At 52.8% G+C, this 24,301-nt stretch overlaps 1 protein-coding gene across 1 annotated transcript; it reads right to left on the reverse strand.

Annotated features, from left to right (window-relative positions):
* Positions 1–1,158: 1,158 nt before the first annotated feature.
* LOC137326207 (zinc finger and BTB domain-containing protein 1-like) lies at positions 1,159–16,376 on the reverse strand. The gene is given in 4 exon segments (XM_067991085.1): positions 1,159–2,524; positions 2,569–4,013; positions 4,016–4,100; positions 16,243–16,376. Coding segments are annotated over 3 exon segments (2,139 nt in total). The 5' UTR covers positions 4,074–4,100; positions 16,243–16,376; the 3' UTR covers positions 1,159–1,888.
* Positions 16,377–24,301: the final 7,925 nt, after the last annotated feature.

The raw sequence follows: 24,301 nt of genomic DNA on the forward strand, positions 1-24,301 counted from the left end.
TATCATTAAAATAAAAAAAAAATGCATTTTTACAGCCACATGCAAAGTCCCAACTCAGTGGGGAAAAGAAGTGACCAGATCTCTCTTACCAAATGTCACCTAGTAACTGGTGAGATATATTTGCTCGACTATGAAGTCAGTATTATGGTATGGAATTAAAGCCAAGAGTCAGTTCCTCCCCGAGGGCGAGTGGTCGAATGTGCTGCCCAAAACAATCCAACCACGTCCCGTGTCCGGCTGAGCGGACTCTTCTTGGCCGGGCTACCAGTCGGTTATGCTACAACTGATCACAGAGCTGCGGGGCCGGGAAGGGGGACTAACGAGCCTGGGCTCCTGTGTTCCAGCGACTCCTCCTGGGGGCGGGGAGAGAAGAGGGCGATGTCAGACGAGCACTGACTCGGGCGTAGCTGTGTGACGGCCTCCACAGTCAAACAGCCTGCTGACACGCACCGTCTCGCTTCGTACATGAAGAACTGGGGCACGGGCTGCCTGTACCCGGGGGTCAGCACCGGGGAAGGAAGGAGGGGGGGGGGGGGAAGAATACAACAGGGAAGGAGGGAGAGGGGGGAGAAAAAAATACAGGGAAGGAGGGGGGGGGGGGGGGGGGGGGAAGAAAAAACAGGGGAGGAGGGAGGGGAGAAAAAACAGGGGAGGAGGGAGGGGAGAAAAAACAGGGGAGGAGGGAGAGGGGGGAGAAAAAACAGGGGAGGAGGGAGAGAGAAAAAAAACAGGGAAGGAGGGAGAGAGAAAAAAAACAGGGAAGGAGGGAGAGAGAAAAAAAACAGGGAAGGAGGGAGAGAGAAAAAAAACAGGGAAGGAGGGAGAGAGAGAAAAAACAGGGAAGGAGGGAGAGAGAGAAAAAACAGGGAAGGAGGGAGAGAGAGAAAAAACAGGGAAGGAGGGAGAGAGAAAAAAAACAGGGAAGGAGGGAGAGAGAAAAAAACAGGGAAGGAGGGAGAGAGAAAAAAACAGGGAAGGAGGGAGAGAGAAAAAAAACAGGGAAGGAGGGAGAGAGAAAAAAAACAGGGAAGGAGGGAGAGAGAAAAAAACAGGGAAGGAGGGAGAGAGAAAAAAAACAGGAAGGAGGGAGAGAGAAAAAAACAGGGAAGGAGGGAGAGAGAAAAAAACAGGGAAGGAGGGAGAGAGAAAAAAACAGGGAAGGAGGGAGAGAGAAAAAAACAGGGAAGGAGGGAGAGAGAAAAAAAACAGGAAGGAGGGAGAGAGAAAAAAAACAGGGAAGGAGGGAGAGAAAAAAAAGGGAAGGAGGGAGAGAGAAAAAAAAACAGGGAAGGAGGGAGAGAGAAAAAAAACAGGGCAGGAGGGAGAGAGAAAAAAAAACAGGGAAGGAGGGAGAGAGAAAAAAAACAGGGAAGGAGGGAGAGAGAAAAAAAACAGGGAAGGAGGGAGAGAGAAAAAAAACAGGGAAGGAGGGAGAGAAAAAAAACAGGGCAGGAGGGAGAGAGAAAAAAAACAGGGAAGGAGGGAGAGAGAAAAAAAACAGGGAAGGAGGGAGAGAGAAAAAAAACAGGGCAGGAGGGAGAGAGAAAAAAAACAGGCAGGAGGGAGAGAGAAAAAAAACAGGGAAGGAGGGAGAGAGAAAAAAAACAAGGAAGGAGGGAGGTGGGGGGGGGGGGGAGAAAAAAGGGAAGGAGGGAAGAGAGAAAAAAACAGGGAAGGAGGGAGAGGGGTGGGGAGAAAAAACAGGGAAGGGGGGGGGGCGCGAAAGAAAAAAAATAGGGAAGGAGGGAGGAGGGGGGGAAGGGAAGGAGGCAAGAGGGGGGGAAAATTCCTCCAAAGATTAAAGATTGTATTTCTTGGCAGGCACGGTGAAACTTGCCGCCTGTCATTGCCCGGGTTGCCAAGGTCCTTCGTGGTCAGCGAGGGGCCCTCACACTTTCTTGGTGTGGCTGGAGAGGTGGTGCAGGGTGAGGTCCTTTTTCAGCTTGAACTTGTCTCCACACACGGTGCAGGCGTGCAGATGGACGTCCATGTGGCGCTCCAGCAGCTGCCCGTCGCCGAATACCTGGAAGCAGACCTCGCAGATGAGCTCCCCGGCCGCCAGGTGGGACACCACGTGCCGCAGGTGGTCGTGCTTGCGGTAGCTGCCCTGGCCGCAGCTGGGGCACACGTAGCGGGCGTCTCCCCGGTGCATGTCCAGGTGGAGGCGCAGCAGCCTCTCGCGCAGGAACTCCTTGCCACAGATCTGGCAGGCGAACTCCTTCTCCTTGGTGTGGGTGGTGAAGTGCTCCCGCAGGTGGCACCGCTGGTAGAACCCCTTGCCGCAGATGTTGCAGACGTGCTTGCGGCGGTCGTTCCGCTCGGCCGCCGGCTCCCGGGGGGGTTGGCCAAACATGCAGCGGGAGATGTGCTCGACCCAGAGCTTCTCCTGGTCGAAGGTCCGGGCGCACTGCGGGCACTGGAAGCTGCGGCCCGCGTGCCGGTACATGTGCTCCTGCAGCTGGCGCCGGTGCTGGAAGCTGCCGCCGCACACCTGGCACGGGAACCTGCCCCCGGCCGGGGGGTCCTTGTTGTTGGGGGGCGGGGGCGGGGGGCGGCGGCGGGGGGGGCGGAGGAGGGCGCTGGCTCTCCGTCCCGCGGCTCCTCCCCCCCCGCCTGCCAGGGGTACAGCGGGTCGCGGGAGCCCACGCACCGCTCGGCATGCTCCCGCAGGCGCCCGCCCTTGACCAGGATCCGGCCGCACCTGCCGCAGGCGCACACGCTCTCCAGATGGTGCGCCACGTAGTGGGCCGAGCGTTCGCCCTCGGGCAAGGCCGCGCCGCACAGCTCGCAGGCCGGTCCCAGGGGGCTGCCCTCGTCCCCCTCCTCCTCCCTCGGCTCCATCTTCAAGACGCCTTCCAGGCCGCCGTCGTCCTCCTCTTCCTCCTCCTCCTCCTCCTCCTCTTCTTCTTCTTCCTCCGCCTCCTCCTCGTCCTCCTCCTTCTCGTCCACCCTCCAGCTGGAGTGAACCTTGACCTGGCCCACGCGCTGGCAGGGGGCGTCCCTCTCGCCCGCCGCCCGCCGCTGGACGGTGAAGTTGCCGTAGAGCTTGTCGGCTTCCTCGCAGGCCAGCCGCTCCAGCCGCTCCTCCTTGTCTTCGTCGGAGGGGACGTCGCCCTCGTCCACCACCACCTGCACCACGGTGATGTCGCGGAGGTCGACAGCCGCCGTGTCCTCGGGCTCCGTCTTCACCAGGCCGGTGTTGGTGGCCGAGTCCCGGAGGTCTCCCTTGGAGTCGGCGTCGTTCTCTGAGCTCTCCTCAGTGGGGATCTCCGAGGAGTCCAGCTCGGCCAGGCGCTCCGCCCGTCCCCTCGGCTCCTCGGCGGTCCGCTCCGAGCCGCTCTCCTCCCCTCCCCCTCCTCCGTCCGGCCTGGGGGGGGCCCGCCTGTTGTTGCACGTCAGGGCGTGCTCGTTCAGCAGCTTCTCGCAGCTGAACACAAAGCCGCAGCAGTCGCACGTGTAGCGCTTGCCGAAGCGATGGTGGAGACGTCCCTTCAGGCTTCCTCGGCCCTGCTTGCGGGGGGGGCTGGCGGCCTGCTTCCTGGCCAGGCCGGGGGGTTCCCGGGCGGCCCCCTTCACCCCGGGGCTGGGCTCCCGCCGGGCCCTCTTCCTCGCCTCCTCCAGCTTGACCTGGGGATCCTCGTACATGCGGACTCCGAACATCATGGAGCCCTTGCCGCGGGCGAAGGCCAGGGGCGGGGGCTCGGGCGGCTTCCCGTCGCTCTCCTGCAGCTCGTCCAGGCTCTTGGGGACGTAGTAAAGCTGCAAGAAGGTCATGGCGGTCCGCAGCTCCTCAAAGTCGGAGGGGACGCCCACCACCCTCCCCAGGTACATGATCTGCAGGATCAGGTCGAAGCACTCGGCGCTGATGTTGACGTTGCTCAGGCTCAGGTTGCCCGTCAGCTGCTGCTGGCCGATGAACATCATGCGGAAATAGGAGCTGCAGGCGGTCAGCACGGCCCTGTGGGCCCGGAAATAAATGTCATTGATGATGATGCAGCAATCGCAGAGGAAGCCCACTCCCTCTGGTTGTTCAACTGCTGGAGGACGTAGTCGCTGTGGCTTGGCCTGGGCATCCTGCACGGCCAATCTCGAGCGCCCTCCTAGAAGGGAGGAAGGAAGGCTGTTGGATCACTGCTGCAGATTAAGCTAGAGTAATCCACCTTACACAGAAAGGATCACTTGTATCACTTTCATTTTATACTTCTGTTACCTCCAGACTCAACTACTCCAATTGCCTCCCACCTTCTATAAACTTCAGTTCATCCAAAAACTCTGCTGCCCCGTATCCTAACTCGCAGCAAGTCCCGTTCACCCATCACCCCCCTGTGCTCGCTGACCAACATCGGCTCCCGGTCCGGGAACACCTCGATTTTAAAATTCACATCCTTGTTTTCAAATCCCTCACCCCCTCCCTATCTCTGTAACCTCCTCCAGCCCCTACAACCCTCCGAGATCTCTGCGTTCCTCCAATTCCGGCCTCTTGCCAATCCCCCACTTCCTTCGCTCCACCATTGGCGGCCGTGCCTTCAGCTCTGGGATTCCCTCCCTAAACCTCTCCGCCTCTCTTTAAGATGCTCCTTAAAACCTACCTCTTTGACCCACCTGTCCTGATATCTACTCATTTGGCTCGGTGTCAAATTTTGTTTGATTTTCGCTCCTGTGAAGCGCCTTGGGACATTTTACTACGTTAAAGGCGCTATATAAACGCAAGTAGTTATTATTTATGTCGTTAAAATTTTACATTTAAAGAACCTGCCAATGTCGCTGAAAGGCAATATCTGTAGAATGTGAACCAATTTTTACGTCTGGAAAAATCGTCATATAAAACAGCCTTGTATAGTTTTAATCTCATGGATAAAGAAAGAAAACATTTATATTAGTGCCTTTCATGGCCTAAGGTTGTAATGTAGTAAACATGGCAGCTAACTTGCTCGCAGCAAGGTCCCACAAACAGCAATGAGATAAATGACCAGATAATCTGGTTTTTAGTGATATTAGTTGAGGGATAAATATTGGCCAGGACACCGGGGAGAACTCCCCCAGCTCTTCTTCCAACAGTGGCCGTGAGACAGCAGAGGGGGCATCCCCCTGCTTATCATTTCATCCAAAAGACGGCAGAAGATGTGGGTATGGTTCTTAATGAATGCTTTGTGTCTGTTTTCACAAAAGAGGAGGACGATGCAGAGATTGTAGTTAAGGAGGGGTGTTAAATATTGGATGGGATAAACATAGTAAGAGAGAAAGTATTAAGGGTTTAGCATCTATGAAAGTAGATAAATCGCCAGGCCCGGATAAAATGTATCCCAGGCTGTTAAGAGGAGCAAGGGAGGAAATAGCAGAGGCTCTGACCATCATTTTCCAATCTCCCTGGATACAGTTGGAGGATTGAAGGACTGCTAATGTTGTCCCGTTGTTTAAAAAGGGAGAAAGAGACAGACCGAGTAATTATAGGCCAGTCAGACTAACCTCGGTGGTGGGCATATTATTGGAATAGATTCTGAGGACAGGATAAACCATCACTTAGAAAGGCACGGAGTAATCAAGGACAGTCAGCATGGATTTGTTATGGGAAGGTCGTGTGTGACTAACTTGATTGAATTTTTTGAGCAGGTAACGAGGAGGGTCGATGAGGGTAACGTGTTTGATGTAGTGTAAATGGATTTTAGCAAGGCTTTTGACAAGATCCCACAAGGCAGACTGATCAAAAAAGTAAAAGCCCAAGGGATCCAGGGGAGAGTGGCAAATTGGATCCAAAATTGGGTCAGTGGCAGGAAGCAAAGGATAATGGTTGACGGGTGTGTGTGTGTGTGTGTGACTGGAAGGCTGTTTCCAGTGGGTCCCTTGCTTTTTATGGTATATATTATGATTTGGACATGTCCACAGATCCCTGAAGGTAGCAGGACAGGTAGGTAAGGTGGTTAAAAAGGCATACGGGACACTTTCCTTTATTAGCCGAGGCATAGAATATAAGAACAGGGAGGTTATGCTGGAACTGTATAAAACACTGGTTAGGCCACAGCTTGAGTACTGCATACAGTTCTGGTCACCGCATTACAGGAAAGATGTGATTGCACCAGAGAGGGTACAGAGGAGATTTACGAGGATATTGCCAGGACTGGAGAATTTTAGCTATGAGAAAAGATTGGATAGGCTGGGGTTGTTTTCTTTGGAACAAAGGAGGCTGAGGGGAGATTTAATTGAAGTATATAAAATTATAATGGGCCTAGATAGAGTGCATAGGGAGGACCTATTCCCTTAGCAGAAGGGTCAGTTTGAAGTAATTGGTAGATGGATTAGAGGGGAGCGGAGGAGAATTTTTTTCACCAGAGGGTGGTGGGGGTCTGGAACTCACTGCCTGAGAGGGTGGTAGAGGCAGAAACCCTCAACTCATTTAAAAAGTACCTGGATGAGCACCTGAAGTGCCGTAACCTACAGGGCTACGGACCAAGAGCTGGAAAGTGGGATTAAGGTGGATGGCTCTTTTTCAGCCGGCACGGACACGATGGGCCGAATGGCCTCCATCTGTGCCGTAACTCTCTGATTCAATGACAGTGCAGCACTCCCTCAGTACTGGCGTCGGGAGTGTCAGCCTGGATTACGTGCTCAAGGCTTGAACCCACGACCTTCTGACTCAGAGGCGAGAGTGCTGCCCGCTGAGCCAAGGCTGACACCTCCCAACTCCTTCCCCCACCACCACCCTCCCCACCGCCCCCCTCCCCCGAGAGACGGCGAGGGGGGGGGGGGGGAAAGAGAGACGGCGGGGGGGGGAAAGAGAGACGGCGGGGGGGGGGGAAAGAGAGACGGCGGGGGGGGGGGGGAAAGAGAGACGGCGGGGGGGGGGAAAGAGAGACGGCGGGGGGGGGGGGAAAGAGAGACGGCGGGGGGGGGGGGAAAGAGAGACGGCGGGGGGGGGGGGGGGAAAGAGAGACGGCGGGGGGGGGGGGGGGAAAGAGAGACGGCGGGGGGGGGGGAAAGAGAGACGGCGGGGGGGGGGGGGAAAGAGAGACGGCGGGGGGGGGGGAAAGAGAGACGGCGGGGGGGGGAAAGAGAGACGGCGGGGGGGGGGGAAAGAGAGACGGCGGGGGGGGGGGAAAGAGAGACGGCGGGGGGGGGGAAAGAGAGACGGCGGGGGGGGGGAAAGAGAGACGGCGGGGGGGGGGGAAAGAGAGACGGCGGGGGGGGGGGAAAGAGAGACGGCGGGGGGGGGGGAAAGAGAGACGGCGGGGGGGGGGAAAGAGAGACGGCGGGGGGGGGGGAAAGAGAGACGGCTGGGGGGGGGAAAGAGAGACGGCGGGGGGGGGAAAGAGAGACGGCGGGGGGGGGGGAAAGAGAGACGGCGGGGGGGGGGGAAAGAGAGACGGCGGGGGGGGGAAAGAGAGACGGCGGGGGGGGGGAAAGAGAGACGGCGGGGGGGGGGAAGAGAGACGGCGGGGGGGGGGGAAGAGAGACGGCGGGGGGGGGGGAAAGAGAGACGGCGGGGGGGGGGGAAAGAGAGACGGCGGGGGGGGGGGAAAGAGAGACGGCGGGGGGGGGGGAAAGAGAGACGGCGGGGGGGGGGGAAAGAGAGACGGCGGGGGGGGGGGAAAGAGAGACGGCGGGGGGGGGGGAAAGAGAGACGGCGGGGGGGGGGGAAAGAGAGACGGCGGGGGGGGGGGAAAGAGAGACGGCGGGGGGGGGGGAAAGAGAGACGGCGGGGGGGGGGGAAAGAGAGACGGCGGGGGGGGGGGAAAGAGAGACGGCGGGGGGGGGGGAAGAGAGACGGCGGGGGGGGGGAAAGAGAGACGGCGGGGGGGGGGGAAAGAGAGACGGCGGGGGGGGGGGGAAAGAGAGACGGCGGGGGGGGGGGAAAGAGAGACGGCGGGGGGGGGGGAAAGAGAGACGGCGGGGGGGGGGGGGGAAAGAGAGACGGCGGGGGGGGGGGAAAGAGAGACGGCGGGGGGGGGGGAAAGAGAGACGGCGGGGGGGGGGGAAAGAGAGACGGCGGGGGGGGGGAAAGAGAGACGGCGGGGGGGGGGAAAGAGAGACGGCGGGGGGGGGGGAAAGAGAGACGGCGGGGGGGGGGAAAGAGAGACGGCGGGGGGGGGGAAAGAGAGACGGCGGGGGGGGGGGAAAGAGAGACGGCGGGGGGGGGGGGAAAGAGAGACGGCGGGGGGGGGGAAAGAGAGACGGCGGGGGGGGGGGAAAGAGAGACGGCGGGGGGGGGGGAAAGAGAGACGGCGGGGGGGGGGGAAAGAGAGACGGCGGGGGGGGGAAAGAGAGACGGCGCGGGGGGGGGAAAGAGAGACGGCGGGGGGGGGAAAGAGAGACGGCGGGGGGGGGAAAGAGAGACGGCGGGGGGGGGGAAAGAGAGACGGCGGGGGGGGGGAAAGAGAGACGGCGGGGGGGGGAAAGAGAGACGGCGGGGGGGGGGAAAGAGAGACGGCGGGGGGGGGGAAAGAGAGACGGCGGGGGGGGGGGAAAGAGAGACGGCAGGGGGGGGGAAAGAGAGACGGCGGGGGGGGGGAAAGAGAGACGGCGGGGGGCGGGGAAAGAGAGACGGCGGGGGGGGGGAAAGAGAGACGGCGGGGGGGGGAAAGAGAGACGGCGAGGGGGGGGGAAAGAGAGACGGCGGGGGGGGGGGAAAGAGAGACGGCGGGGGGGGGGAAAGAGAGACGGCGGGGGGGGGGAAAGAGAGACGGCGAGGGGGGGGGAAAGAGAGACGGCGAGGGGGGGGGAAAGAGAGACGGCGAGGGGGGGGGAAAGAGAGACGGCGAGGGGGGGGGGGAAAGAGAGAGACGGCGAGGGGGGGGGGGAAAGAGAGAGACGGCGAGGGGGGGGGGGGAAGAGAGAGACGGCGAGGGGGGGGGGGGAAGAGAGAGACGGCGAGGGGGGGGGGGAAGAGAGAGACGGCGAGGGGGGGGGAAAAAGAGACACGGCGAGGGGGGGGGAAAAAAGAGAGACGGCGAGGGGGGGGGAAAAAAGAGAGACGGCGAGGGGGGGGGAAAAAAGAGAGACGGCGAGGGGGGGGTGAAAAAAGAGAGACGGCGAGGGGGGGGGGAAAAAAGAGAGACGGCGAGGGGGGGGGGGGGGGGGGGGAGAAAAGAGAGACGGCGAGGGGGGGGGGGGGAAAAAGAGAGACGGCGAGGGGGGGGGAAAAAAGAGAGACGGCGAGGGGGGGGGGGGGGGAAGAGAGACAGAGAGACACACTCTACACTTTTGAAGTGTCCTCACTGTTATAATGTACTAAACGCAGCAGCCAACTTGTGCACAGCTGGATCCCACAATCAGCAAAAATGACCAAAGGTGATAGGTTTGGGGTAAATCCTGCCAGCACACCGGGGAGAACTCCCTTGCTCTTCGAATAATGGCCGTGGGATCTTTTATATCCACCCCAGGGACCTTGATTTAACGTCTCATCCGAAAGTCGGCTCCTCCGAAAGTGCAGCACTCCCTCAGTACTGAACTGCTGAGCTACGGCTGATCTTGTCCTCACGTAACAACACTGGATGGTGATCAGGAGCAGTGTCCCTGGCTGATTTTCCCCCCACTAATCCAGAATACGTTGCCCTCTCCTTGCCTAGTTTCCCCCTCCTCGACTAAACAGGTTCTAGCCCCCTGGCTTCAGAAAACAGAGAGAGATTTCAGCCTAACTGTCAGTCCAAAGTCCAACACAAGATGATAACAATACCAATCGAGCCAGCCGACAGTCACAGAAGGAAAAAAAAAATACATTCTTAATTCACAGCAGGAAACAGGGAACATCTTCCATCAAAGTTTTCATGTTTGTACATCTGGTTAAACCCAGGATAAAATGCAACACTGGGGCCACAAAAACACTGTGATGCTCTGCCATTATAAACAACTTCAAACAACAAGAGCCTCAAACTCCATTTCCCACATCCATTTCCTTAGAAACACTGATTGTGTGTGTGTGTGTGGCAGAGTCTCCAGTGAATTTTACAGCACAGCTACATAGAATTTTACAGCACAGGGGGCCATTTGGCCCATCGTGCCTGTGCCGGCTCTTTGAAAGAGCTATCCAATTAGTCCCACTCCCCTGCTCATTCCCCGTGGCCCTGTTAATTTTTTTCTTTTCAAGTATTTTTCCAATTCCCTTTTGAAAGTTACCATTGAATCTGTTTCCACCTCCCTTTCAGGCAGCGCATTCCAGATCATAACAACTCACTGCATTAAAAAAATGTCCTCATCTCCCCTCTGGTTCTTTTGCTGATCACCTTAAATCTGTGTCCTCTGGTTACCGAGCCTCCTGTCACTGGAAACGGTTTCTCCTTATTTACTGTGTCAAAACCCTTTATGATTTTGAACACCTCGATCAAATCTCCCCTTAACCTTCTCTGCTCTAAGGAGAACAACCCCAGCTTCTCCAGTCTCTCCACATAACTGAAGTCCCTCATCCCTGGCACCATTCTGGTAAATCCCTTCTGCACCCTCTCTAAGGCCATCACATCCTTCCTAAAGTGTGGTGCCCAGAATTGGACACAATACTCCAGCTGAGGCCTGACCAGTGTTTTATAAAGGTTTCTCATGACTTCCTTCCTTTTGTACTCTATGCCTCTATTGATAAAAATGCATATGGAATCCTGGGCTTTAACAGCCTTCTCAACTTGTCCTGCCACCTTCAAAGATTTGTGTACATATACCCCCAGGTCTCTCTGTTCCTGCACCCCCTTTAAAATTGTACCATTTAGTTCATATTACCTCTCCTCATCCTTCCTACCAAAATGCATCACTTCACACTTCTCTACGATAAATTTCATCTGCCACGTGTCTGCCCATTTCACCAGTCTGTCTGTATCCTCCTGAAGTCTGTTACTATCCTGCACATTGTTTACTACATTTCCAAGTTTTGTGTTATCTGCAATCTTTGAAATTACACTCTCTACACCCAAGTCCAGGTTATTAATATAAAATGAAAAAGAGCAGTGGTCCAAGTGGTCCTGGGGAACACCACTGTATACTTCCCTCCAGTCTGAAAAACAACCCTTCACCACTACTCTCTGCTTTCTGTCCCTTTGCCAATTCTGTGTCCACGCTGCCACTGTCCCTTTAATCCCATGGGCTTTAATTTTGCTAACAAGTCTATTATGTGGTATTTTATCAAATGCCTTTGAAAGTCCATATACACAACATCTACCGCACTACCCTCATCAACCCTCTCCGTTACTTCAAAGAACTCAATCAAGTTAGTGAAATACGATTTTCCTTTAACAAATCCGTGCTGACTTTCATCTATTAGCCCACATTTTTCCAAGTGCCTATTAATTTTGTCCCGGATTATTGTCTCAAAGTTTCCCACCACCGATGTTAGACTGACTGGCCTGTAATTACCGGGTTTATCCCTCTCCCCTTTTTTGAACAGGGGTGTAACATTTGCAATCCTCCAGTCCTCTGGCACCGTCCCCATATCTAAGGAGGTTTGGAAGATTGTGGCCAGAGCCTCCGCAATTTCCACCCTTACTTCCCTCAGTAACCTGGGACACGTCCCATCTGGACCGGGTGACTTTTTAAAAAAAACTTTGAGTACTGACAATCTTAACCAGCTCCTCTTTATCTTGGTTCATCATATCCCAATTCTCCACTCTCTCCTCCTTTACTGCTACATTGGCAGCTTCCTCTTCTCTAGTGAGGACGGATGTAAAGTACTCATTTAGTACCTCAGCCATGCCCTCTGCCTTCACAAGATCATCTCCTTTTTGGTCCCCAATCAGTCTCACCCTTCCTTTGACTACCCTTCGAACAGGTGACTCAGCATAAGCCGAGGAATTCTGTGTGCTTGTTGCGTTACACAGCGCTGCAGTTATTTGTTGAGCTGTGTCCTTGCTTCTCTGCTCTAGTTCCACCTGTCATTGAGTAGGAAAGGCAGCTCCTGACTGCAACAACAACTTGCATTTATATAGCGCCTTTAATGTACAAAACGTCCCAAAGCGCTTCACAGGAGCGATTATCAAACAAAATTTGACACTAAGCCACATAAGGAGATATTAGGACAGGTGACCAAAAGCGTCTTAAAAGGAGAGAGAGTCGGAGAGGTTTAGGGAGGAATTCCAGAGCTTAGGGCCTAGGCAGCTGAAGGCACGGCCGCCAATGGTGGAGCGAAGGAAATCCGGGATGCGGAAGAGGCCAGAATTGGAGGAACGCAGAGATCTCGGAGGGTTGTAGGGCTGGAGAGGTTACAGAGACAGGAGGGAGGGGCTGGCACGGAGGGATTTCATAGAGTTAGAGTCATAGAGTTATACAGCACGGATGGAGGCCCTTCGGCCCATCGTGTCCGCGCGCTGCCATCAAGCCCTGTCTAATCTAATCCCATATTTCGGCATTTGGTCCGTAGCCTTGTATGCTATGGCATTTCAAGTGCTCATCCAAATGCTTCTTGAATGTTGTGAGGGTTCCTGCCTCCACAACCCTTTCAGGCAGTGAGTTCCAGACTCCAACCACCCTCTGGGTGAAAAAGTTCTCTCTCAAATCCCCTCTAAACCTCCCGCCTTTTACCTTGAATCTATGCCCCCTTGTTATAGAACCCTCAACGAAGGGAAAAAGCTCCTTAGTATCCATCCTATCTGTGCCCCTCATAATTTTGTACACCTCAATCATGTCCCCCCTCAGCCTCCTCTGCTCCAAGGAAAACAAACCCAATCTTCCCAGTCTCTCTTCATAGCTGAAGCGCTCCAGCCCTGGTAACATCCTGGTGAATCTCCTCTGCACCCTCTCCAAAGCGATCACAGGATTTGAAAACAAGGATGAGAATTTTTAAAATCGAGGCGTTCCCGGACCAGGAGCCGATATAGGTCAGCGAGCACAGGGGGTGATGGGTGAACGGGACTTGGCTCGAGTTAGGATACAGGCAGCAGAGTTTTGGATGTCACTCTGCCTTGGCCTGAAGTGAGCCACATAACTGGGGGGTGGGCGGTGGAAGCATGCAAGAGGCTGTGTTACTTTTGGCCGTTTTTCAAAATCTGCGTAAAACGCCTCCGCTGCCTCCTGTTCAAAACTGACAACTGATTTTAGCCACATGCCAAAGCCTCCTGCAAACATCTCACCGATCGCCATGGTCACAGCCGGCGGAGTTCACCGTAGCTCAGGGACACGATCAAGTGTCACCCGGTTAACTGTTCCCAGATACCAACCAGCCAGCCAAACTCCCCCGACTGGCGCTGACCTCAACTGAGGCAGGTGGAGTACGGCGGTAAAAACGGACCTCGCCCTCCCCGGGGGAGGGGGAAATTGGCCAGGGCTCCTGCTATCACTGCTGGAATAAATATACTGCCCAGCCCGCAGGACTGAACCTGGAGTCTCCAAGGACTAGAGATTAATCTCCCGGAAACTGCTGTGAGCAACACCCGGGAACAAAATTCGCCAGAGCGGTAAGAAACCTGTGCGTTTTGTTCATTTTCTTTGAACACTTTCGTTCATTGGTTATTAAAAAATAGGAGGTGGAGAAAAACGGATGTTTAACTAGATGGAATGTACAGCACAGAAACAGGCCATTCGGCCCAACTGGTCCATGCCGGTCTTTCTGCTCCACACGAGCCTCCTCCCACCTGACTTCATCTCACCCTATCAGCATATCCTTCTACTTCTGACAGTCACGAATCATCCAATCGGGTAACAAAGAGACTGTTTGCTTTCCGATTGGCCGTGGGAAGGGGGGAGGGGTCGCAGAGCGGATGGACGGGTCAGGCGACCAATGGTGGGAGTGTGGGGGTGGGGTGGTTGGAGGCGGGAGGTCATGTGATGAAACATACGGCCCACCCCAAGAGGACTGGGCTCAGCCACGATGCCCTCCGCAGTCCAATAGCCTGCTAATGCTCCCCTTTTGCGGCTCACAACACCCAGAGCTTGGAAAAGGGCGCCTGTGGTATCTGTACCCCAGTGAGGAGTCGGTGCTTTCAGGGGGAAAAAAAAAGAGGGGAGAAAATTGAAAAAAAAAAGGAAAACTGCAGAGACGTTCTATGTTGGCACAGCTTCTGCGACACCGAGCCAAACAGACCTGCAAAGTGCCAGGTTCAATTCAGCAGCAGCGGGCGTTACAATTGGCCTCAGTACCCAGAGTCAGGGAAGGAAAAATCCCGCCAGGATTCCCATTTCCCATCAGTGTCTCCCAACCCCTACTGGAAAGGGCGGTCACTGGGTGAGGCCCAATTACCCACGGGTACAGGCGCAGGTTGGAGTTACTGAGCCCCTGGCACATTGCCCCATTTCCACCCTATTTGTGAACCGATCACTTGCAATATCCCGTGCGCTACAGTTTTGGAGGGAGATTGGGGGGGAGGGGAGGGGAGGGGAGGGGAGTGGGGTTCGCCTGCGCCCCCTTCCCACGGCCAATCAGAAAGCAAACAATCTCTTCGTTACCCGATTGGATGATTCATGACTGTCAGGAGTAGGCGCCTCTCACAACCTCAGGACGTCCCAAAGCGCTTTACAGCCAATGAAGTACTTTTTTGAAGTGTAGTCACTGTTGTAACGTGCGAAACGCAGCAGCCAGTTTGTGCACAGCAAGATCCCAGAAACAGCAATGTGATAAATGACCAGATTTATTTTAGTGATGTTGGTTAAGGGATAAATATTGACCAGAACACCGGGGAGAACTCCCCTGCTCTTCGTCGAATTAGTGCCGTGGGATCTTTTATGTCCAGAGGACACAGATTTAAGGTGATTGTCAAAAGAACCAAAGGCGACATGAGGAAAAACTTCTTTTTTTTTAACCCAGCGAGTCGTTATGATCTGGAATGCGCTTTCTGAAAGGGTGGTGGAAGCAGATTCAATCATGGCTTTCAATAAGGAATTGGATAAATATGTGAAGGGGAAAAAATTTGCAGGGCTACGGAGAAAGAGCGGGGGAATGGGACTAACTGGATTGCTCTTACAAAGAGCCGGCATGGGCTCGATGGGCCGAATGGCCTCCTTCTGTGCTGCAACCATTCTATGATTCTTCTATGATTCTATGTCCACCCGAGGGGGCAGACGGGGCCCCAATTTAACGTGACATCCGAAAGACAGCACCTCCAACGGTGCGGCACACCCCCCCAGTACTGCAATGGGAGCGTCAGCCTGTGATCAAGTCTCTGCAGCCAGGACTGGAACCCACAACCTTCTGACTCAGAGGAGAGTGTGCTACCCGCTGAGTCACGGCTGACACAAGAGGGGTGGGTGGGTGGGAAGGAAAAACACTCCGGTAATTGCAGACCTTCCCAGCTCATCGCTGTGCCCAAATGCTTCTGGAGGGATGGGCTGCAGGTGAGTCCGAACACACAACCAGAACTGCCCACAGTCCCAGTGAGGCAGTCTTGGCCAAGGGGGAACAAGAATTCTGTTCTCCTCAGTCACAAGTAGAAGCCAACTCTACCCTATCAATTAGCAATTCCAGCATCAACGGCAAGTGGACTCAAAGAATACTGGTGTCGTCCGGATCTCTGCCAACAAATTTTTCCCCCCCCCATCACATATTTAACTGGATCTCTGACAAACAACGGCCGAGTAGCTTAGTGTGACAGAAGGTGTGACAACCATTTCACCATCTCATTCCCCACCCCTCCTTCCCGGCAAAATAATTAGCTCCAGAAACATCCTGCATTGTTGCAAGTTTAATATTCTACATTAACCCGGATCCCATATGGTCACTTACTAAAGCCATGGATGAATATAGTTGTGAATTTAATTAAATTCATAACTAAATTCAGGCTCCACAATGTCTCTCCCCAGTTGGAAAAGCCAACATGAAATAACCACACACCCCATCGGGTGTGGGGCTGAGCAAGACAAGTCCCACTCCAGAGCCTCCAGCCCACAACCCGGGCTGACACTCCCAGTGCTGCGCTGAGGGAGTGCCGCACTGTCGGGGGTGCCCGTCTTTCAGATCAGACATTAAACCGAGGCCCCGTCTGCCCTGCGGGCTGGGATCATTCTGGCCCAGGACCAGTTGCAATGTTCTTTCTGGATTGCAATGCTCCGGTTATATTATATTATCCGCCCGGTTGCAATGCCCCTGTCCCCGGGGTGGGGGACCGGCTGCTGCTGCTCCTCCCGCCCGGTTGCAATGCCTCTGTTCCCCGGGAGGGAGGGGGGACCGGTTGCATTGCCCCTGTCCCCGGGGAGGAGGAGGGGGGGACCGGCTGCTGCTGCTCCTCCCGCCCGGTTGCATTGCCCCTGTCCCCGGGGAGGAGGAGGGGGGGGACCGGCGGCTGCTGCTGCTCCTCCCGCCCGGTTGCAATGCCCTCTGTGCCGGCTCCTGGCTGCAGGTCTTACCCGACTCCGCGTCGCTGCCCCTCCCGTTCCTCCCCTGCCTTTTTGCTGGTCTCCGCTGGCCGTTGGAAGGTGCCCTTTGCCCGGCGATCTCTGCAGCCTTCACTCGGTGCAGGGCCTCAACCCCCGGCTGCAACCAAACACATCACAGGAAATGAGCTGCTTTCTCTCTTCCTTAAAGGGGAAATGTACTGGAGGAACTCAGCCCATCAGAGATGGTGCAAAGATCTACCAGCCTGCTGGGCTCTCTTGGTGGTCCCTCCTGTACCAACTCTTCCCTTATTGTTTTTTCTTGTATTTTGAATTTTTATTGCAATATTTATGCAGTTCTTCTTGAAACCACTTTAGATGGTGCTAATCAAAGTGTCTCTCCGCCCACCTCCTCTGGAGAAACTGGAATTCTTCGCCTTACAGCAGAGAAGGTTAAGGGGAGATTTGATCGAGGTGTTCAAAATCATGAAGGGTTTTTGACAGAGTAAATAAGGAGAAACTGTTCCCATTGGCGGAAAGGGTCGGTAACCAGAGGACACAGGTTTAAGGTGATCGGCAAAAGAACCAGAGGGGAGATTAAGAGAATTTTTTCACGCAGCGATTTCCTCAGCAGAGAGGTCAATAACCAGGGGGCGTTGATTTAAAGAAATTGGTAGAAGGATTAGAGGGGAGCTGAGGGAAAAGATTTTCCACCCAGAGGGTGGTGGGGGTCTGGAACTCACTGCCCGAGAGGGTGGTAGAGGCAGAAACCCTCAACTCATTTAAAAAGTACCTGGACGTGCACATGAAACGCCGTGACCTACAGGGCTACGGACCAAGTGCTGGAAAGTGGGATTAGGCCGGGTCGCTCTTTTTCGACTGACACAGACACGATGGGCCGAATGGCCTCCTTCTGCGCCGTAATTTTTTCTATGTTTCCTTGTTACGATCTGGAACGCGCTGCCTGAAAGGGCGGTGGAAGCACATTCAATATTAACTTTCAAAAGGGAATTGGATAAATACTTGAAGGGAAGAAAATTTGCAGGGCTGTGGGGGAAAGAGCAGGGGAACGGGACTAATTGGATAGCTCTTTCAAGGAGCCAGCACAGGCACAATGGGCCAAATGGCCTCCTGTGCTGCAAGATTCTATGATTTTCCTGGGATACAGTTCCATGGGTACCAATGTTCTTCCTCTGGTGCGGCAATCCAGAACAAGGGGCACAATCAGGAATTCCCTGTACACCAATAGTTTTGATAAAGCAAACCTACTACCTTTACCCTTCTAACTTTTGCAGAGGAACAGGAGGAGGCCATTCAGCCCCTCAAGCCTGCTCCGCCATTCAATTGGATGATCTGTACCTCAACTCCATTTACCCGCCTTTATGCCATAATCCCATGATACCCTTACCCAACAAAATCCATCGACCTCAGTCTTGAAAGCTCCAATTGACTCTCAGCATCCCGGCCTATTAGGGGAGAGAATTCCAGATTACCCTTTGTGTAAAAGTGCTTCCTGACATCACTCCCGAACGGCCGAGCTCTAATTTTAAGATTTTTTAAGCGTTCTTCTTCTGGATTCCCCCACCAAAGGAAATAGTTTCTCTCTAACCACCCTATCGAACCCCTTTATCATTTTAAACACCTCAGTTAGATCACCCCCTCAACTTTCTAAACTCAAGGGAACACAAGCCAAGTTTATGCAACCAGGCCTCATAATTTTAACCCTTTACGCCCTGGTATCATTCTGGTAAATCTGCACTGTACCCCCTCCAAAGCCAATATATCCTTCAAGGGTTAAGTTACGAGGAGAGATTACACAAATTGGGGTTGTATTCTCTCGAGTTTAGAAGGTTAAGGGGTGATCTGATCGAAGTTTATAAGATATTAAGGGGAACGGATAGGGTGGATAGAGAGAAACTATTTCCGCTGGTTGGGGATTCTAGGAGTAGGGGGCACAGTCTAAAAATTAGAGCCAGACCTTTCAGGAGTGAGATTAGAAAACATTTCTACACACAAAGGGTGGTAGAAGTTTGGAACTCTCTTCCGCAAACGGCAAATGATGCTAGCTCAATTGCTAAATTTAAATGTGAGATAGATAGCTTTTTGGCAACCAAAGGTATTAAGGGATATGGGCCAAAGGCAGGTATATGGAGTTAGATCACAGATCAGCCATGATCTTATCAAATGGCGGAGCAGGCTCGAGGGGATGAATGGCCTACTCCTGTTCCTATATTCCTATGTTCCTGAGATTTGGTGCCCAGAACTGAACACAGTCTCCAGATGGGGTCTGACCAAGGCTCTGTGCAACTGAAGCATCACTTCCTCACTTTTGAATTCCAACCACCTTGAGATAATGGCCATTAGCCATTTTGATTACTTTTTGTACCTGTGCACTAGCTTTTAGTGATTTGTGTTATTAGTTTTTCACCATTAAGAAAATACTCCGATTTGTCTTGCTCACATCCAAAGTGGATGACTTCACACTTCCCCACATTGAACTCCATCTGTCACAGTTTTGTCCACTCGCTTAGTCTGTCTATGTCCCTTTGTAACTTCCTGCTCCCATCTACACAACTTACGGTGCCTCCTAACTTTGTGTCATCTGCAAACTTTGGATATACAACTCTATTCCTTTATCCAACTCAAGAACAAAATGGTGAAAAGCAAAGGCCCCATTACAGATCTCTCTCTTAAATGACGGAATGACATTTTCAATTTTCCAATCTAAAGTCACAATTCCAGAATTTAGAGAGCTTTGCATAATTATGACTATTGCACCTGCAATTTCCTCACCTATTTCTTTTAATACCTTGGGTTGGAAACCACCAGGTCCTGGAGATTTGGCTATCTTAAGTCCCATTATTTTCACCATTACCATTTTTTAAACTTAGTAAATTCACTAAGTTCCTCCCCATGACTTTTTTTAGGTTCACTTGTATTGCAGGTATTTTGTCCTCTTCCTCCACTGTGAAAATGAATTCAAATTGCTCATATAATGAGTCTGCCATGTTCTTATTATCCACTATAGTCTTGCCTGCATCTGTCCTTTAATGGGCCCACATTCCCCTTTACCACTCTCTATTAATATATTTATTAAAAATGTTGCTGTTAGCTTAGATATCTATTGCAAGTTTTTTCATACTTCCTTTTTGCAACTCTTACTACTTTCTTTGTATTTCTTTTATTACTTTTTATAGCGCTCCCAGTCTGCTGGATTTTCCTTGCATTTCTGTAAGCCTTTTCCTTTAGCTTGATACTGTCTTATCCCCAATTGTTGACCATGGTTGCTTAACTGGACTAATGGAGCTTTTGCCTTTCAGGGGTATGTACTGAGTGTGGATCATACCAAATGCTTCCTTGCATACTTCCCATTGTTTGTCTGTAGGTTTATCCATTAACAGTTCAACCCAGTTTACTGTGGTCAATTTGTGTAAATTGATGTACGGACCCTACACAGGTGGTCTCTAGCCCATGCATGGTGAGCTCATAGTAGACCACCTGCACCAGTTACATTGTAGTGGAGTCTCCGACTGCAGTGAGGTCTCACCATGACATTACTCTGTGTTAGGGTCTCCCTGTGTAACAACACGCTGTAGTGAGGCCTCCCACTGTGATATTAAGGGGAAGCTAGATAAGTACATGAGGGAGAAAGGAATAGAAGGATATGGTTATAGGGTGAGATGAAGTAAGGTGGGAGGAGGAACATAGGAACAGGAGTAGGCCATTCAGCCCCTCGTGCCTGCTCCGCCATTTGATAAGATCATGGCTGATCTGTGATCTAACTCCATATACCTGCCTTTGGCCCATATCCCTTAATACCCTTGGTTGCCAAAAAGCTATCTATCTGAGATTTAAATTTAGCAATTGAGCTCGTATCAATTGCTGTTTGTGGAAGAGAGTTCCTGAAAGGTCTGGCTCTAATTTTTAGACTGTGCGCCCTATTCCTAGAATCCCCAATCAGCGGAAATAGTTTCTCTCTATCCACCCTATCTGTTCCCCTTAATATCTTATAAACTTTGATCAGATCACCCCTTAACTTTTGAAACTCCAGAGAATACAACCCCAATTTGTGTAATCTCTCCTCGTAACTTAACCTTGAAGTCCGGGTATCATTCTAGTAAACCTACGCTGCACTCCCTCCAAGGCCAATATGTCCTTCCGAAGGTGCGGTGCCCAGAACTGCTCACAGTACTCCAGGTGTGGTCTAACCAGGGTTTTGTATAGCTGCAGCATTACTTCTGCCCCCTTGTACTCTAGTCCTCTAGATATAAAGGCCAGCATTCCATTAGCCTTCTTGATTATTTTCTGCACCTGTTCATGACACTTCAATGATCTATGTACCTGAACCCCTAAGTCCCTTGGGACATCCACTGTTTTTAACTTTTTACCATTTAGGAGCATAAATTAGAAGCTTGGTATGTGGGTAGGGGGGGCACTCCCTCTCCATAGCCGACAGGAACCTGGTGGTAAAATCTGAGGTGCTCGCGGTGTTGCTTTTCATAGCCCAGGTCTGGCCCACCCCCCGCCACTCCGCCATCACAGTCACCAGAGCCATTTTCCACTTTGTCTGGAGGTCCAAGATGCACCGTGTCTGCAGGGACACCATGTACAAGCCCCCACGCAAAGGGGGGAGGGGGGGAAGAGCGTCCCCAATGCCGCCCTGATCCTGATGGCCACCTTTGTGTGTGGCTGTATCAGGATGTGTGTAGAGCCCGGTACGCAAACACCAAGTGTCACCACGTGCTGAGTTTCTACCTGTCCATCACACGGAGAAGGTTGGGTCTGGCCCCGCTGGCCAAGCAGACGCAGGACGTCCCATCCAGCTGGACCGTACCACAGGGATCGGTGCTGGGTACCTTGCTGTTTGTGGTCTACATTAATGACTTGGATATGAATGTAAAAGGTATGATCAGTAAGTTCGCTGATGATACAAAGATTGGTAGGGTGGTAAATAGTGAGGAGGATAGCCTCAGTCTGCAGGACGATATAGATGGGTTGGTCAGATGGGCGGAACAGTGGCAAATGGAATTTAACCCAGAAAAGTGCGAGGTGATGCACTTTGGAGGGACTAACAAGGCAAGGGAATACACAATGAATGGGAGGACCCTAGGCAAGACAGAGGGTCAGAGGGATCTTGGTGTGCAAGTTCACAGATCCCTGAAGGCGGTGGAACAGGTAGATAAGGTGGTAAAGAAGGCATATGGGATACTTGCCTTTATTAGCCGAGGCATAGAATATAAGAGCAAGGAGGTTATGATGGATCTGTATAAAACACTGGTTAGGCCACAGCTGGAGTACTGTGTGCAGTTCTGGTCGCCACACTACAGGAAGGATGTGATCGCTTTGGAGAGGGTGCAGAGGAGATTCACCAGGATGTTACCAGGGCTGGAGCGCTTCAGCTATGAAGAGAGACTGGGAAGATTGGGTTTGTTTTCCTTGGAGCAGAGGAGGCTGAGGGGGGACATGATTGAGGTGTACAAAATTATGAGGGGCACAGATAGGATGGATACTAAGGAGCTTTTTCCCTTCGTTGAGGGTTCTATAACAAGGGGACATAGATTCAAGGTAAAAGGCGGGAGGTTTAGAGGGGATTTGAGAAAGAACTTTTTCACCCAGAGGGTGGTTGGAGTCTGGAACTCACTGCCTGAGAGGGTTGTGGAGGCAGGAACCCTCACAACATTCAAGAAGCATTTGGATGAGCACTTGAAATGCCATAGCTTACAAGGCTACGGACCAAATGCTGGAATATGGGATTAGAGTAGACAGGGCTGATGGCCGGCGCGGACACGATGGGCCGAAGGGCCTCTATCCGTGCTGTATGACTCTATCTATGACCCCACCACCTGTCCCAGATGGAGACGTTCCTGAAGAGGAACACACAGCGGTCGGCACGGAACGTCTGGGGGTCCTGCAGGGAAGGGAGAGGGCAGTTCCCCGACCAGACGGTCAATGCCATTTGGCAGAATGTCTCATCACTGGAACTGACCAACAGGCACCAGGGTGGAGTTTGGATGGTGGTGAGAAGGGCCCGCCCAGTGCAGTCTTTCCTGTACGCATGGCATCTCAGCACCACCACGAGCTGCCCTCGAGGCTGCAGCTGGGACGAGACTGTCATCCATCTCCTGGCGGACTGCCCCTTCGCTCAGAAGGGTGGAGAGAGGTGTCATGGTATCTGTCCCAGTTCATCTCCAACAGCTCAGTAACACAGGACGCTGTGCACTATGGGCTGTTCCCCAGGATGCCCACCGAGACAGAAATCAACTGCTGTTGGAAGACCATCAACTCGGTGAAGGATGCCCTTTGGTCCATCTGAAACCTGCTGGTCTTCCAGCTGAAGGAGCTTTCCACGACCGAGTGTTGCTGACTGGCAGACTCCAAGGTCCAGGAGTATGTGCTGTGGGACACACTGAAGTGAGGTGCGACCTACGTAAAGGCTCCATGGGGAAAGGCCAACGTGTAAGGCCAGTTCACCTTGTATTGTACACCATGGATCATAAGAGATGTACTGTGCTTAAAATGTAATATTGGGATTGTATTGTGTACAATCTGTACTTTGTTGTTTTGAATCGTATTGCTTTAGCATTGTGATATTTACATTGAACTGTGTGTATCCTTAAATTCTATGAAATGAAGTACATTTTGAAATTTTAAAAAATGTGGGGTATAAACACTGGTACAGACCTGTTGTGCCTAATGGCCTGTTCCTGTGCTGTAAATTCGATGTAGTTACTGTGTTGCAGTATCCCCTTGTAGCCCCACTTTATTATTAGGAGAATCCTCGATGGCATTCAATAACTGGGAGAATCTCTCAATGACATCACTCCATCATCAGGAGAATCCTTTCATGTGACATCATTCTGTTGCTGGGAGACTCCGTCCTGTGATGTCACTGTTTTAGGGAGACTCCCCCTGTGACATCATACTGTTTTTCGGAGACTCCCCTGTGATGTCACTGTTTTTGGGAGACTCCCCCGTGACATCACACTGTTTTTGGGAGCCTCCCCTGTGATGTCACTGTTTTAGGGAGACTCCCCTGTGATGTCACTGTTTTTGGGAGCCTCCCCTGTGATGTCACTGTTTTAGGGAGACTCCCCTGTGATGTCACTGTTTTTGGGAGCCTCCCCTGTGATGTCACTGTTTTAGGGAGACTCCCCATGTGATGTCACTGTTTTTGGGAGCCTCCCCTGTGATGTCACTGTTTTTGGGAGCCTCCCCTGTGATGTCACTGTTTTAGGGAGACTCCCCTGTGATGTCACTGTTTTAGGGAGACTCCCCTGTGATGTCACTGTTTTTGGGAGCCTCCCCTGTGATGTCACTGTTTTAGGGAGACTCCCCTGTGATGTCACTGTTTTAGGGAGACTCCCCTGTGATGTCACTGTTTTTGGGAGCCTCCCCTGTGATGTCACTGTTTTAGGGAGACTCCCCTGTGATGTCACTGTTTTAGGGAGACTCCCCTGTGATGTCACTGTTTTTGGGAGCCTCCCCTGTGATGTCACTGTTTTAGGGAGACTCCCCATGTGATGTCACTGTTTTTGGGAGCCTCCCCTGTGATGTCACTGTTTTTGGGAGCCTCCCCTGTGATGTCACTGTTTTAGGGAGACTCCCCTGTGATGTCACTGTTTTAGGGAGACTCCCCTGTGATGTCACTGTTTTTGGGAGCCTCCCCTGTGATGTCACTGTTTTAGGGAGACTCCCCTGTGATGTCACTGTTTTAGGGAGACTCCCCTGTGATGTCACTGTTTTAGGGAGACTCCCCTGTGATGTCACTGTTTTTGGGAGCCTCCCCTGTGATGTCACTGTTTTAGGGAGACTCCCCTGTGATGTCACTGTTTTAGGGAGACTCCCCTGTGATGTCACTGTTTTTGGGAGCCTCCCCTGTGATGTCACTGTTTTAGGGAGACTCCCCATGTGATGTCACTGTTTTTGGGAGCCTCCCCTGTGATGTCACTGTTTTAGGGAGACTCCCCTGTGATGTCACTGTTTTTGGGAGCCTCCCCTGTGATGTCACTGTTTTAGGGAGACTCCCCTGTGATGTCACTGTTTTTGGGAGCCTCCCCTGTGATGTCACTGTTTTAGGGAGACCCCCCCCTGT

This window comes from Heptranchias perlo, chromosome 10, assembly GCF_035084215.1.
Source record: "Heptranchias perlo isolate sHepPer1 chromosome 10, sHepPer1.hap1, whole genome shotgun sequence".
Taxonomy (NCBI): domain Eukaryota; kingdom Metazoa; phylum Chordata; class Chondrichthyes; order Hexanchiformes; family Hexanchidae; genus Heptranchias; species Heptranchias perlo.